At 39.5% G+C, this 13,679-nt stretch overlaps 1 protein-coding gene across 2 annotated transcripts in view; it reads right to left on the minus strand.

Moving 5' to 3' along the window:
• The window catches only part of SLC9A9 (solute carrier family 9 member A9), a 170,984-nt gene that overhangs the window by 111,198 nt on the left and 46,107 nt on the right, over window positions 1-13,679 (minus strand). For both annotated transcript variants that reach the window (XM_066556466.1, XM_066556465.1), the window contains exon 6: window positions 12,967-13,072. In XM_066556466.1, the coding sequence (XP_066412563.1) occupies window positions 12,967-13,072 (106 nt within the window). The remainder of the gene's footprint in view (window positions 1-12,966; window positions 13,073-13,679) is intronic.

A 13,679-nucleotide genomic window follows, 5' to 3' on the forward strand; every position in this document is an offset into this window, starting at 1 on the left:
AATGCTCCAAGAAATATTGTCAATAGATGCAAACAAACTGGCCCACATGATTTCTAATTGCCCAGACCATGCATCAGATGACCCCACCCCAGTCCTGACTTGGAACAGGCTAACCTTGAGGTTGTGCCAAACATCCCTGTGTAGCCCCATTTCACTCAGGAAAGCAGTTCCCTTCTCTCAGGTGTCACAGTGCAGGGCTGTGAAGGGCAGCACAGCTCACCTGGAGCTGTTCTCTCTTAGCACTGCAAGCTGCCTGTGCAGTTTTCCTGTGCATTCATCATTAGCACTCCTCAAGGATGGCTCTCACCATTTTTTCCCCCAGTGAAGACACACCCTGTGCTCTCAGCTGTCAGTTTCTGTGCTGCAGTTGAGAGCATAGCTGCTGTGGCAATGGGATTTCCAGAGCTCCATAGCCCTATCGATTTTTCCATGCACCCACCAAACAGCTGATAATTTTTGCCTCTTGCTAATCTGGATTTGAGATGAGCCAGTAATCTAAAGAAGAAAATCTTTTTAATCTCCTGAGCTGTTCAATCCCACCTACATTTCATTATTGAAAATATTTTCTATATTTTTCTTTTAAAAAATGGAATAGCTAGGGAAAAATGACTCAGGCATTGTCTGAATGAAATGCTATCCTGCATGATAACACAGCTTCTCTCACAAATATTAGTTCTACTTCTATTGCTTTATAATAAATGGTTGCAGCTGTTGCCATGGCAATTTTAATTTTTAAAAATGTATCCAACTGAAGACAAGAAATGCAGCTGTTGTTATGAGAAAGTCTAAAATAAATCCAGATGTGAATTGTATGATCTAGTGTTGGCAGTAATAACGTCAGAAACAAAACATGTTACATGTTTTGTTTTCTTGATATACTGGAGCTGAGGATGGGGATTTAGGGACATTCTGAATTGTAAGTCTCTGTTTCTGATCCAAATATAGCAAATAAACAGAATGAAATTTCACCTTAGGGAAAGGCACTTGCTAGAAAAGCTGGTCAGCCTTGCATAGAGAATGGCAGTAATATTCCTGTAGGAGAAAGGTGGGCCTCAAGCTCTCCTCTACTTTTCTGCTAATATGCTAGCATTTTATTTTTTACAGCTTATAAAAAGAAAAAATCCCAGTCATGGTAGAAATCTTAGAATTGCAATATTACCTATTGTTTACTTCCTTATCACTCTATAGCCTGAAGTTCTTTAACCTGTTATACCTTTAATGTGAGAACATTAAAACAAAATTACTGGACAGTGCTCTACAAAACAAGCACAATCCAACAAGTCCCAGTACATGCACTAATAGTCATCCACTGGAAAAAACCCACTGGGCTGGGCAGGTAAATAATCCATGTAAGTCTCTTTTGGGAAAAAAATACTTAAGGATAGAATTTCTGAGGAGGTGATAGAAGAATAGGTCCAGACTTATTTGAAAGTGAAGTTTACCTCTGGTGAGTGCTGGCTGAAGAGCAGTAGCTCCCAGCAGGAGCAGAGAGGTGTTGAGGGCAGCCTGTGAGTGTGACAGGACCCGGGCAGGGCGGCACATGGGCTGAGAGCTGGCTTTGCATCCATCTTGGACCTTTTCTGCTTGCCTTGGAACGGCAGAGGCTGCTCTGCCTGGAGCCCTTTGAAACTCTGGCTGGCTCTCCACAGCCTGGAGGGTTCATTTCAGCAGCTTGGGGCTGCTGAACCTTGTGGAAATTGGTTCGCTCAAGCGTGAGTCAGTGCTGATTATGGCGCCTGCCAATAGCTCTTGGCAATCTGGAGGATTGCTGAACTTCACTCATGGTAAAATTAAACAAAGAGAGGGAATCACCACTTAGGCAGGGAAGTTGATGTGGATAGAATTTCAGTCCCAAATTCTAAGGCAATCAAAACAGCAAAACCTTCTTTTTATCCTTAAGGATTACAGCAAGAAGAGAAAACAAGAAAACACACACAAAATACACTCAGACACTCATTCTGTTTCTCTGACTTCCATCCTTGGGGATCTTTTACTCAAAATAACTGGAATCTGTATTTCTTTATCCTTTGTACAGGAACTTTGAATGATAAGTCACCTTTAAGCCTTGCTACTTAAACATATGCTACTTGAAGGAAATCTAAAAGTTAATGGGAATCTTGAAAATAATCTGGAAAATAAAATCCTACCCATCCCAATTTCCTCAATATAAATCACTTGATCAAAGTGACCTAATGCCAAACATACTGGATGAGAGGTTTTGCTTTGATAAGAATGAATTATTTGTAAGTACCCATGCTAAGGCTTTTGGGCACACAGCTGCCAGCTGATTGTGAATTATTCCTCAGTGCTAAGACTGAAAGAGTTAAGGAACATCTTCTTTTGTTAAAATGAAGGTATATGCTATTTGCCTATCCAATGCACTGTGAAAAACCTCACAGAAATGACAGGCAGCCAAACAGATAATTTTTCTTTCTGGCTTTGTAAAGACTCTATTGATTTACAGATAAACATGCAGTATAACACATTAATTTCCACCACTTAGTTTAAAAATAAATTCTTTCCCTAGACAGGAAGTTCTATGAGGCTTAAACACAGCTATTAATAAGAGGAAAATTATTCTGCCTAGCTTCATTACCCTCATAATTACTAGAATGTAGGAGTCTTGCCTCAGAAACTTTTGCATTCACTTCACTCTAACAATGCTCAATGAAAACACTCTCAAAGCTATGTACTATGTCCTGCTAATGCTAGAAATAAAATGCAAAACTGTGAACGTCCTATAATGAGAGTTTAGAAATACCTTTCACCTTACTCTCTAGGAATAAAAACACTGTAATAAAGAAGATGTACACTGTTAAATGGTTCAGGAGGCTGATATATTTCTTCAGGAATATTTTCATCTAGCTGTAACCTTTTCCCAGTGTGTCTAAGGCAGGAACAGCAGCCTGCTAGGCACTCCATTATTCTCATTTCTCTCACTACTGCTTCTGGCTGTGCTTGCTACAGATCAGTAGAATAGTGTGGAAAGAAAAACAGGTTGATTTCTTTTAAGTGAAAATAAAGTAAATTTTCAGTGAATGGGGATAAAAAATTAAAATGCTTTAAAGTCTAAAACCTATATTACTTTTGTGAGATTTTGCAATGGAGAAATTACTGAGGGCAAAATGTGAATGTCAGTTTATTCAGTGTATTGTTGGGATACTACTTTGTTCAAAGTTTTAATCATATTTAAACCTTCCTTTTCAAAATCCAAATTCTAGCATGACTATGTCTCCCCAGAAATGTGCTGAAACTTCATTAGAAATCCAAATAACATACACATATGCACATTACATTCAGAATATGTGGATCATTATAATTAGCAATTAGTTAGGGAACATCAACGTTCCAAATGCATCAAGAGCAAACTGATAAAAAGAGTGGGTGTCTTTCCTTGGTACCATGGTCTTCACAGGGAATGTTCCTAAGTCCCATTGCCCTGAACACGGCAGAAATGCGCCGTGCTCTGTCACACGGAGCTCTCTCAGGGCCACTCGCACAACTGCTGCCCTGAGTGTTTTCTGTCTCTGTCACAGCTTGTGACTTTGCCAAAATGTCACCATTGAGACTATGTTGCCATGTTGTATTTGCAATTTCCATGAAGATTTTTTTCTCTCTCTCTCTTTTCTTTTTTTTTTCCCTCTTTAAATTGGCATTCTGCAGAGCCGTTATAGAGGGACTACCTCTGTGCTTATCTTGGACAGAAACCTTACAACCACATAATTACAAAGCTTTATCACTGAACCACTTTGAAATTCAGACTTGTCATTTCCAAGGGGAGGAAAGAGGAAATTATCCATCTGTTTCCTACATATCTTTCACCCTTGTGAAAATGTGACAAAATTATGCAAATTTTTAAAGGTTTCCAAAATGTTTAGTTGACAAATCTCAGTGGAGTTCTGATAAACTTCATCAACTAAAAATCTTACAAGATCTCATTTTTTAGGCACGTACCATCTAAAACTTAAATATGTGGCTTTTTCCCCTGCAGCTGCTGGTCCCCAGACTCAGCCAGCTGCTGTCCCCAGTGCCGTGACTGTCACATCACCCCTCTTGTCCTCTTTTGCTCTGCTCTTTGTCACAACATAATAAGAAGGATAGTGAAGAGGTGCTGGCACCAGGAAGGAAGTCAGGGTCTCTCTCAACTTTAGGGTATGAAGGGAGGTTGGGGTTTACAGTCTTAGATTATCTCTAGAAATAATTTCTTTTTATCTCAGGTGGGTGACCTAGGGCCTGGAGAGTGCCACAGAAGTGGTGGAGCTGGTCATGCAGCTCAGGGCAAAGGGTAGAGTGAGATGGAGATGGTGACCATTGTCTTCTGGAAAGACAAGGGAGAGAAAGACTGAGACCAATACAAAAACAAGTGGAAACAAGGAGAGAGTGGAGTTTTGTTACCATTGGAATCAATCCCAAGGATAGAAATTTGCTGAGTCTCATCATTGAAGCAGATGTGAAGTGCAGTAACTGGAGGTTTGCAGTCACTCCTGCTGTGCCTGGCACTGAAGGAAGGCAGCTGATGCTACTGTTATCAATTATTCTCTTTGCTCAAGTGACAGAAGTATATCCTGAAACCATTAAAGTTCCTACTCCAAAAGGTGAAACATGCACACTGAAATGATGTCTTGGGTATGGAGAGAGGGAGGTTTCTGTGTATGAAAAAATGAACTTAAAAATAACATTTAATTAAAATGTTTACAAAGGGTACCTCTCCTTTGTAAGATATGAAAAATTTTGGGCATTATGTAACTAGTAAGTATTTGATAATATTTGCATTATTTTTATGTGCTTTATGGACTGTTCCTCATGCACATATATATATACACACACACACACATATGCACTGCAAAAGAATTTAATGAAGAATTGTGTCAGTTCTAACAGCCTCAGTAGTTCAAGGATTTGAGCCTTAAAAGATCAAGGCTTGCAGGAGGAAGCAATTTACCTGATATTGTTGGTAGAAAAAAAATATGCTTAGAGCAGGTCAGAATGATGAAATTCAAATTGAACTGTAGCACAGAGGTTCTGGAGTGGTTCACAGAGGGATCACAAGAGACATCAGTCTTTCCTAGTGTTCCTGGGCAGCCACTGGAAAATAGTCCATTCTCCCACAATAGGAATGGGTTCTTTGTTCATGTAATCATAACCTGATCTCCAAGGAATAACAGCATTTTTATGGAGTATCCTGTTGTGACAAACTCTCTGTCTCTGAGATAGCTGTGCTTCCAGTACTGTATTTCTGGGAAGGATGTGGGCAGTGAACAGGAATTGGTGGCTACCTTGCAAATGAAATGACAGAAAGGACTCCCAGACCTTTCTGACACATACTCCTCCTCTATCTTCTCTGCCAGGAGACATGGTATGTTAATTTATTGCAAGAGCCAGAGAGACTCTTACATACAGTATTTCATCCAGAGAGGATGAAATCAGCTTTCTTTTGGAACACTTCAAGGGAAATAATATCAATACTATAATTTTAAAATAAAAGGGGTTGTCTCTGTAAGTAGAATGAGACTCTGTATGTAATTATCTTGCTCTCAGGAAAAATCTGTCTCATTCACTAGAAAATGGTTATTTGGACAAGAAAAACCATCTGAAGAGCTCAAAACCCAGGCTGTAACCTGTACAGGCTGTTACCTGTAAAAACCATGATGTACTTCAGTTCTGAAGAGTTCCCAACAGAAATCTTTGAAATGAAGAAGCTTTGATGCCAGTTTGGTCATTTGCAGGGAAAGTGTAGCTAAATAAGTGCCACTTAGGTGTGATTTGCAAGGACTGCAAGCAGCGCTCTTAATTCTGAACTTAAAACTTATCTGTTTGTGTATCAGTGGATGGAGATACCTGCAGCTCCTCTGGTTTGATTGGGTCTGACAAGTACAGACATTCCCAGCTGATTTGAGCTAAGCTCTATCTTCATACATCCCTCAGGGCAATCTCCATAAGGTTGCTCACTGAAATCTACTCTAGCTTAGCAGTCTGCAGCTGAGGGCTGCCTGTTCAAATAAACTGCACAGACAAAGCAGTGCCAATTACAGAATTGAGGTGGGCTGCCCCTGGCTGGGTGACAGGTGCCCACCCAGCCACTCCATTGCCCCCTCCTCTGTAGGATGGGGTGGGGGAAAGAAAATAAGATAGAAAAAAGACCAGGAGGAAGATAAAGGCACATTAACAAAGCAAAAGCTGTGTGTGAAAGCAAAGAAAGCAAAAATTTTATTCTCTGCTTCCCATTGGTGGGTGATGCTCAGCCAAGTACCTGGAGCAGTTGCTGTGGAATATAAATGCAGTAACATTTATCTGCCCCCTCCTCCTTTCTCTTAGCTTTTATTGCTGAGCACATCATATGGTATAGAATATCCCTTTGTGGCCTCCCTGTGTCCTCTCCCAAGTCTCTGTCCACCTCCTGCCACTGGGAAGCTGGAGAGACAGAGCTGCTGCTGGGCCAGCACTGCTCAGCGGCACCAAAACACTGCTGGGCTCTCAGCAGGGCAAAGCACAGCTCTGTGAGGGCTGCTGGGGAAATAAACTCCAGCTCACACACACCCAGCAGCACAGAGAGCATGACCTTTAGCATATATTAAATAGATCCCAAGTAAAATTTTAGTATGGCACTAATATTGGAAAAAGGGATACGAAATACTGAAACGTGAAAAAAATTGAGGAGTGAGAACTACTTCCTGAAAATATTCTCTTCTGAGTGCCCATTTTCATACTACAATTTTGTCTTTAAGAAGCATTACAGAAATTCAACAGCATTTTTTCCTCTGATTTAAGTATAACACTGGTCTGTACAGTAAAGCTCATGGAGGCAAAAAGAAAGGAAGTTTTGTTAAGCAGAGATACAAACATTTTATGTGGGATTTCCTCTATTCTGGGAGAGAAGCTCTTTTAAAGTTCCTGCTAATAGCAAGTTTGGTTAGCTTCCCAGTGCTCACATCTCCTGTTCCAGATGGTCAGTGACGTGAAACTCTAATTATCATCAACAAAATAAGCTGGGACTAAACCCTTCCTCAAAGGTAAAAAGAGCAGATGGACAACCAAAATTTCATTATTAGAGAAATAATAGAGAAAAGGACTCCTCATCTACCTTTCAAAATCACTCACTAACGTGATGCATAATTAACTCCTTGCTCTATTAATATATAAATTACTCTGTTATTTGACTGTTTGAATGGATGCTTGTTATATAAACCTTTCCAACAATATTTGGAATAGCAGCCAAATCCATCTAGTCTAAGGGGAACCAGTAAGTGAAATGATTGGGCTGAGCTTCCATCCAGCATTTTGTTTGCTTTCAGGTTTTCAGGGGATTCTATTTTATTCTCCTCCACAATGTTACAGACATCTCTCCTCAGGAATATTGGTGGGAATAAAATCACAAATAGCATTTGTCTGGAATGAGGCAAGGCCTGTATCCAGAGATCCAGCTAGTCATTCGTCCAGAGCTGTGGCTCACAGACATTGAAATCCCTAAATGTTTGTCAAGGATTCCAAGCCATGCAGGTCAGTACATGGAGCACTCTCCCTGTCTGTTGGGTTCCAGTGCTGGTCTCACTTTGAGCTGGGATTTCTGGGTCAGGCTTTGCAAAGGCAGCCCCTCATCTAAACCTGCCCCTGCTCAAACTGAGCTCACACAAGCCTCAGTCCCCCCAGGGCTGCCCAACCAGTCCATGTAAAGACAGCTACAAAGAAAGGGTCTGGGAGCAACCCCCTGTATTTCTGGCAGAATCTCATTCCTTTTCTGAATTCACATTCACTGCCTGATTGCAGCATATCACTCTTTGAACTGGCTGTCCTAATTCCTAATCTGTTGCCAGTTTTCTGCAGTTCAGGAGTAGATTTTGATGTACTAAGGATTTCAACATAGATATTCATAACAAAACAATATAAAACTGCAAAATTGCATCAGAGAAAGATAATCAGGTTTTCCTCTCTATCCTTATGAATAAACAAGCTTTTCTTCCCTCCAAAGAGTTCTAGCTACAGGTTTATGTATCACTGTCATGATCTGTAGTTACACAATGAGCCTTATCTTTGTTTCTTGCTTCTTTTTCCTAGCCATGCCTTCACAATGTCCATTTGTTGCTTTCACCAGCTTATTTTCTTACATCTTCATTTCACCTTAGAAATCTCTTTTTTTTAAACAGGAAAATGTTGCATGTGTTGATACTTTTTACCTGCCACCTGTCTGATGGCACAGGTGCTTTTATTTCCCTCTTTCCTTCCTGGAAAGACACTTTGTACATTAGTTGGCAAGGAGTGAGGCTTTTATCCTTTTGAAAAAGAATTCCTAGGCTGAAGAGTTCTATGTGTAGGTACACTAAAGCTATTAGCTGTGGGTACATAAGGGCCCACTTGTGGATAGAAGTGTTTTTTTACACTGTTTCTCTGTACTGATATGTCTAGGATGTGTGAATAACATCTTAGCACTCAGACACATGTTGAGAATAAATAGAACTTAAATTAGTTTCATTTTCACTCCAGTGGCTGAGATAGTATTGTAAAAGACACTAAGGAACTGCATGAATACATACAGGGTTTAAAAAGTGGCTAAAAATATAAGGGCAATAGAGAAACCAGCATCCTTTTTCTTTTCTTATGTGAGGACTCAATACTATTTGTCATTTGCTAATAGTGCCTAACAAATCTCAGCATGAGGAAGAGATTCAGGCTGACAGAATTCCCTGTGTTCTTACACTGAACAAACTTACCTACAGGTGGGGAGGAAGCTGAAACAAAGGATTAGCTAAGAGAAAAGTCATTGTTTCTTAATTGAAACACATGAAACAAAAGATTTTGACCCAGTACATATGGAAACCCACAACGTCGCGTTCAAAGGACACTTTCTGAATATAACTGCAGGTTGTGGGAAAAATACGACGTGAGAACATTCAGATGTCTTTCCTCTGTAAAATTTGTTATTCAATGTGCTCAGGGATCAAAGTGTGGCAAAAACTACACAGAATAATGCTTCAAAAATGGAAGGTCAAAGGATCTAAATTAGAGACAGTCCACGACAAAAGAAAAAAAGAAAAATATAATCATAAAGGGAGCTTCACATCTACTGAGATATGCATCAAGCAGACACCCATCATAACTTTCAAAGCCAATATTATTCCTGCAACTTCCAGCTCCCTATCTAATTATTCAGCAGCATGGTTACAATATCTGTTCTTGTCCTTTCAGAAAAACTGATTTTAATATAAAATACTCAAGGAACAACAATTAGTAATTGTGAAAAGTAGGGTGGTAACACTTGCAGATAATGGACAGTTACATCAGTGGGCCAATGACCACATGAAAAACAGACTGAATTCTTGTAACTGCATTTGATGTTTGTCCAATGTCTGTTTCTCAGTCTCGGATTACATTTCTCTCCTGTCTATGCTACGTTCAAGTTCAGTGACATAATAACAGAAATAACCCACTGAAATAATACCAATAATAAACAAGTAAACAAGTACCTAGAACCAGAAAGGTTTAAGGATTCTTATTAATTTTCTATTTGAGGTCCATTATATCACAAGAGTTTCCTATATTTTGAAAATATCTAAACTCTACTGAAAGTAGTAATACAATGGCTGTGCCTACCCTTAAGAATCCCCAGCGTGTCAGAAGGAATTCTCTTGTCTGCCTAAGAAAATTATAGGAATCACTGTCTGAGAAAAGACAGCCTTAGAGGGTGCTCAGCCCAAACTGAGCTGAACTCCAGCATCTCAGTTATTTCCCCTGGAAATTGATACTGTTTTTCAATCAACTTTCAATAAATCAGTTACCTTTGCCATGTTATTTCAGGAAGCCTTATACAAGCTTCTGCCAAGAAAGCAGGGTTTGAGCATGACATTAACTTGTATAAGGTATGTCTAGACTAGAATGAAAGTACTTTTTGAGTGAAGATGTACGATGACCTGAGTTGGTATATGTTTATCCTGGAAATATTTAAGAGGAATCACGAAACTACTTTTATCAGGATTTTCCTCAGTCAGTATTCTTAAAAACAAAGTATGTAGGAAGTATTTGTGGCATAATTAGTCATATGGGTTTTTCTGGGTAAAAGCAGACATATTTAATAATCTAATAAATACTCTCTTTTAAGGGTCTGCTATCAGTTTTCTTAAACACTTGGAATTCTTGATGTTTGTTTTCTGTGAGAATTCTCACAAGTTTTTATTAAAAGCAGAATTTTATCCCAATAACAAAAAGTTGTTAGAAACTCTGGAAGTGATTTTGATATGAGGAAATCCTCATTGCATCTCCCATGCCCTTGTTTAGAGGCCCTTGTGTGTGTGAGCTCTCCCAGATGCAGAACAGCTTGTCAGCCTCCCTGCAGCCACTGCTGTCAATTTGAGTCACAGTGATCCCTCCTGCACGGATTATCTTAAAATAGCACACTAGAAATGAAACCTTGCAGTTAGCACAAACACCCAGGTGTTTGCTGGGGCAGGATGGCCACAGGAGAGCTGTTAAACTGCCCCAGAGAACTGGTGTCCCTGGCTGGGATTTTCACTGTGTGCACACACTTGCAGCCACACAGCTCTTGTGACTTGCTAAATCCCTAGAAAAATGCAGGGGTGGCTGCTCCTGCTGCTGTCCTTCTTAAACTAAATGATAAACAGGACAGGAAAAATAGAAACTGGAGGGAGAAGCTGAAAGAAAGGAGAGAGATCAATCTAAGCCCTTGTTGGCAGACAGCCATGCTGCCTTCACCTTGCCAAATTGTCACCTCCTGCCATAAGGGCCTCCTCTCTCTTCTCTTCCTGCCTCTCCTGCAGTGAGTCACTCCTGCAGACATTATCTTACTTATTCTTTTAGATAATGAAAGGCAATGTGTATTTTCATATTCTATTTTCCTGGTTATCATTATGTAGTGTACTAAATTACTTACTCTTGCTTTTCCAGATTTGTAAACATTATTCTCACACCTTTTTAAATAGACATCTATTGCTGTAATTATGAACATGTTGTGTTTGCACACAAGAATGGTATGGGTTACAGGAGAAAAAAATAGCTGTTCTTTTGCAGTGGCAGAAAAACAATTTTCTTAATTTAAACTCTGGTTGGTTTAATAGGGTTTTAATGACCTGAAGCTGGCAATATTAACAGTATATCTTTACTTAAAATGCTACAGGAAGATTATATTGGGTTGCATAAGTATTGTATTTGTGCAGAATCTGATTATTTAAGCCAGAGAGTAATGAAATGTGAAACTGATGATGCCATGTATTCTCTTCAGTCTCTGCAAATGACTTTAGAAATCAAAGAATTGGTCACAGTGAATATATATAAAAAAATCAGAACAATTTTCCAGTGTCAAGAGATTCTATACTAAGGATTTGTAACCTCTCATGTAACAGCAAAGAAAACATTAGAGGTAGATAGGCTGAGGTGCATAACCTAGACTTGAGTACTGGGAAGAGCAGAGCTTAGAAACTCATGAATCATGTACTGGAATACTGATGGAACTGGAATCTGATGGGTCTTTCCCTTTTAGATTTGTTCTGCAGTTGAGTTGCTCCTTTGGGAGATCTGTGTGCTGTGGCATTAGGGTGACTGAAAACAGAGAGATTTCAAACAGTATGGGCTCCCTTGAGCTGCTTGGAGCCCCACTGTTCCTCTGTGGGAACCTTGCACTAACAGCAGAGGAGTCTCAATGAGCTGAAAATGTCTCGGCTGTTATTAAACCATGCCAAGGGAGGGAGATAAAAATCTCAGACATTGCCACCTACACACTTCTTCCCAATTCTAATAGCTGCTTCAATGCCATACTGTGGCTCTCTCACCGAGTTGTTTGGTCTTTGCTTACTTTTCTTTTTGTGCATTTTATTATCTGGTGTACCAGAGCTCTCCCAGGTGACAAATTCCAGCCCCAGTCCCGGGTTGTGACAGCCATGCTCTATCTAACCCTGAGCTGCTGTGCTCAGACACTCAACAGTGTTTGAAAACATTGCTCTTGCTCTGGAAACTCTGGGAGGAGTTCAGTGTAGGTGAAGGTTACTAGATTGATAATTGGAGAGTGGTAAATTAAATAGGAATACTATTTCTTTTTCTACTGTGAAACAAGTTTGGGTCTTTTTGCAGCAATTATTATAAGTTGAAACTTCATGGGGTTTCAGACAAAATATTAAGCTCATCTTTTAACTACTGTAAAGTCTTTAATTCTGAGAGATAGGATAAATCCTTGTTCAAGGAACCATGTTTTAAGGAGAAAGTTGGCACTGAATTGAGGCTTACTGTGAAGCACCTTCAAACATCGTGGAGAAGTGAATTTGACTTTGCAGTTCTGTTACTTTTAAGATTATCTGAGAGGATTATTTGTATTTCTGGCAAAGCTCTGGGAAGCATATAATACATGTAGAGTGGAGTAAACTTGAGATCCCATTAATCATGTACTTAGCATCTATGTTTTTAGGACAGCACATACTTGTGTGATTTTGGCCCATCATTTGTGATCTGTTTGAGGATTCCTGAGAATAAAAAAGCTATATATAAATTTAGGATAATATTATCAGTTGAAGCTCTGCCAGCTTCCATAGACAGAAATAGATAAACAGATATTGTGTACCACTTTGTGGTTTTAATATTGGAAAATAGTAAGTGCAAAAAATAAAAAGAACCTGTCTTGAATGTTATAGTTGCTCTATGTCCTAGATGTTCATTTAGCATTTTTTTTCCAAGATACCTTGTTTAGATGAGGAAAGAAATGGTAATAAATTAAGTTCACCATTTTACAGAATGTACTGCTTTCTGGGTTAAAGAACATGAACTAAAGTTGCATTCTGGATATAGAGTTACTATGAACAATATTGGAATTCTAGTGTTAACAAACCAAGAAAAATTCTAAAACTACATCTTTGTAACAAAACCTTCAAATAGTATAGCTGTACTTGAACAAAGCATATCAGTGAGAGTGGCACCAGTGAGAAAAGCTTTAATGATGTCCCCAAGTAAAGCATGGAGGTGGGTGTAACTTACTGTGTCAGCACGATAGCCACAGCATCATTTAGGACACTCTCTCCAAACAGGAGTGTGTACAAATCTGTATCCACATTCAGCTCATGGAAAATAGCAAGGACTGTCACTGTATGGAAAGAAAGAAAAGTGAGTTGGTATTTTCATGTTCCTCTGGCAGTTCAAGAAATAAAGCAATGTTAGAATACAGGTTTGAGAAGCCCAGTCCTATATATGGCCTAAGTGGATAACAATGGGTTAAGAAGGATCAACTATTAAGTCTATGAATTTTGCTGCTGCAGCTGAGTTAGGAAGAAGCTTTCCCTCTCAGACAGAGAATCCTACAGAAATGAAAATGTCACAGCATGTTTCACTGTGCATGAAGCACTGCAGTCTTGTGACCACAGAGGAGTAAGGGTGCTGAAAAGAGTTGGGTTTGCTGTGCATTTTGTGTGTGATGAGTAGGGGTCTACCTGTTTTAAGAAGGACATAATAACACTTATCCATCTGTTACACATGCTCACTAAGGGATGTGCAGCATGCCCACCCTGTCCTGCCCCACACTCAGCAAGGATGTGGCTCATGGTACCCAGGAAGCCTCTGACCCAGACCAGGATATTTTACACCTACAACCCATTCTAAGGCTCCTTCAGCATACCAGTGACTTCAGTTCCTTCCTTCTGCCTGAGTTATACCCTATATTTGATTTTCAGTTCGCCAGTGCAATATAAAAAATA

This window comes from Molothrus aeneus, chromosome 10 (assembly GCF_037042795.1).
Source record: "Molothrus aeneus isolate 106 chromosome 10, BPBGC_Maene_1.0, whole genome shotgun sequence".
Classification (NCBI taxonomy): Eukaryota; Metazoa; Chordata; class Aves; order Passeriformes; family Icteridae; genus Molothrus; species Molothrus aeneus.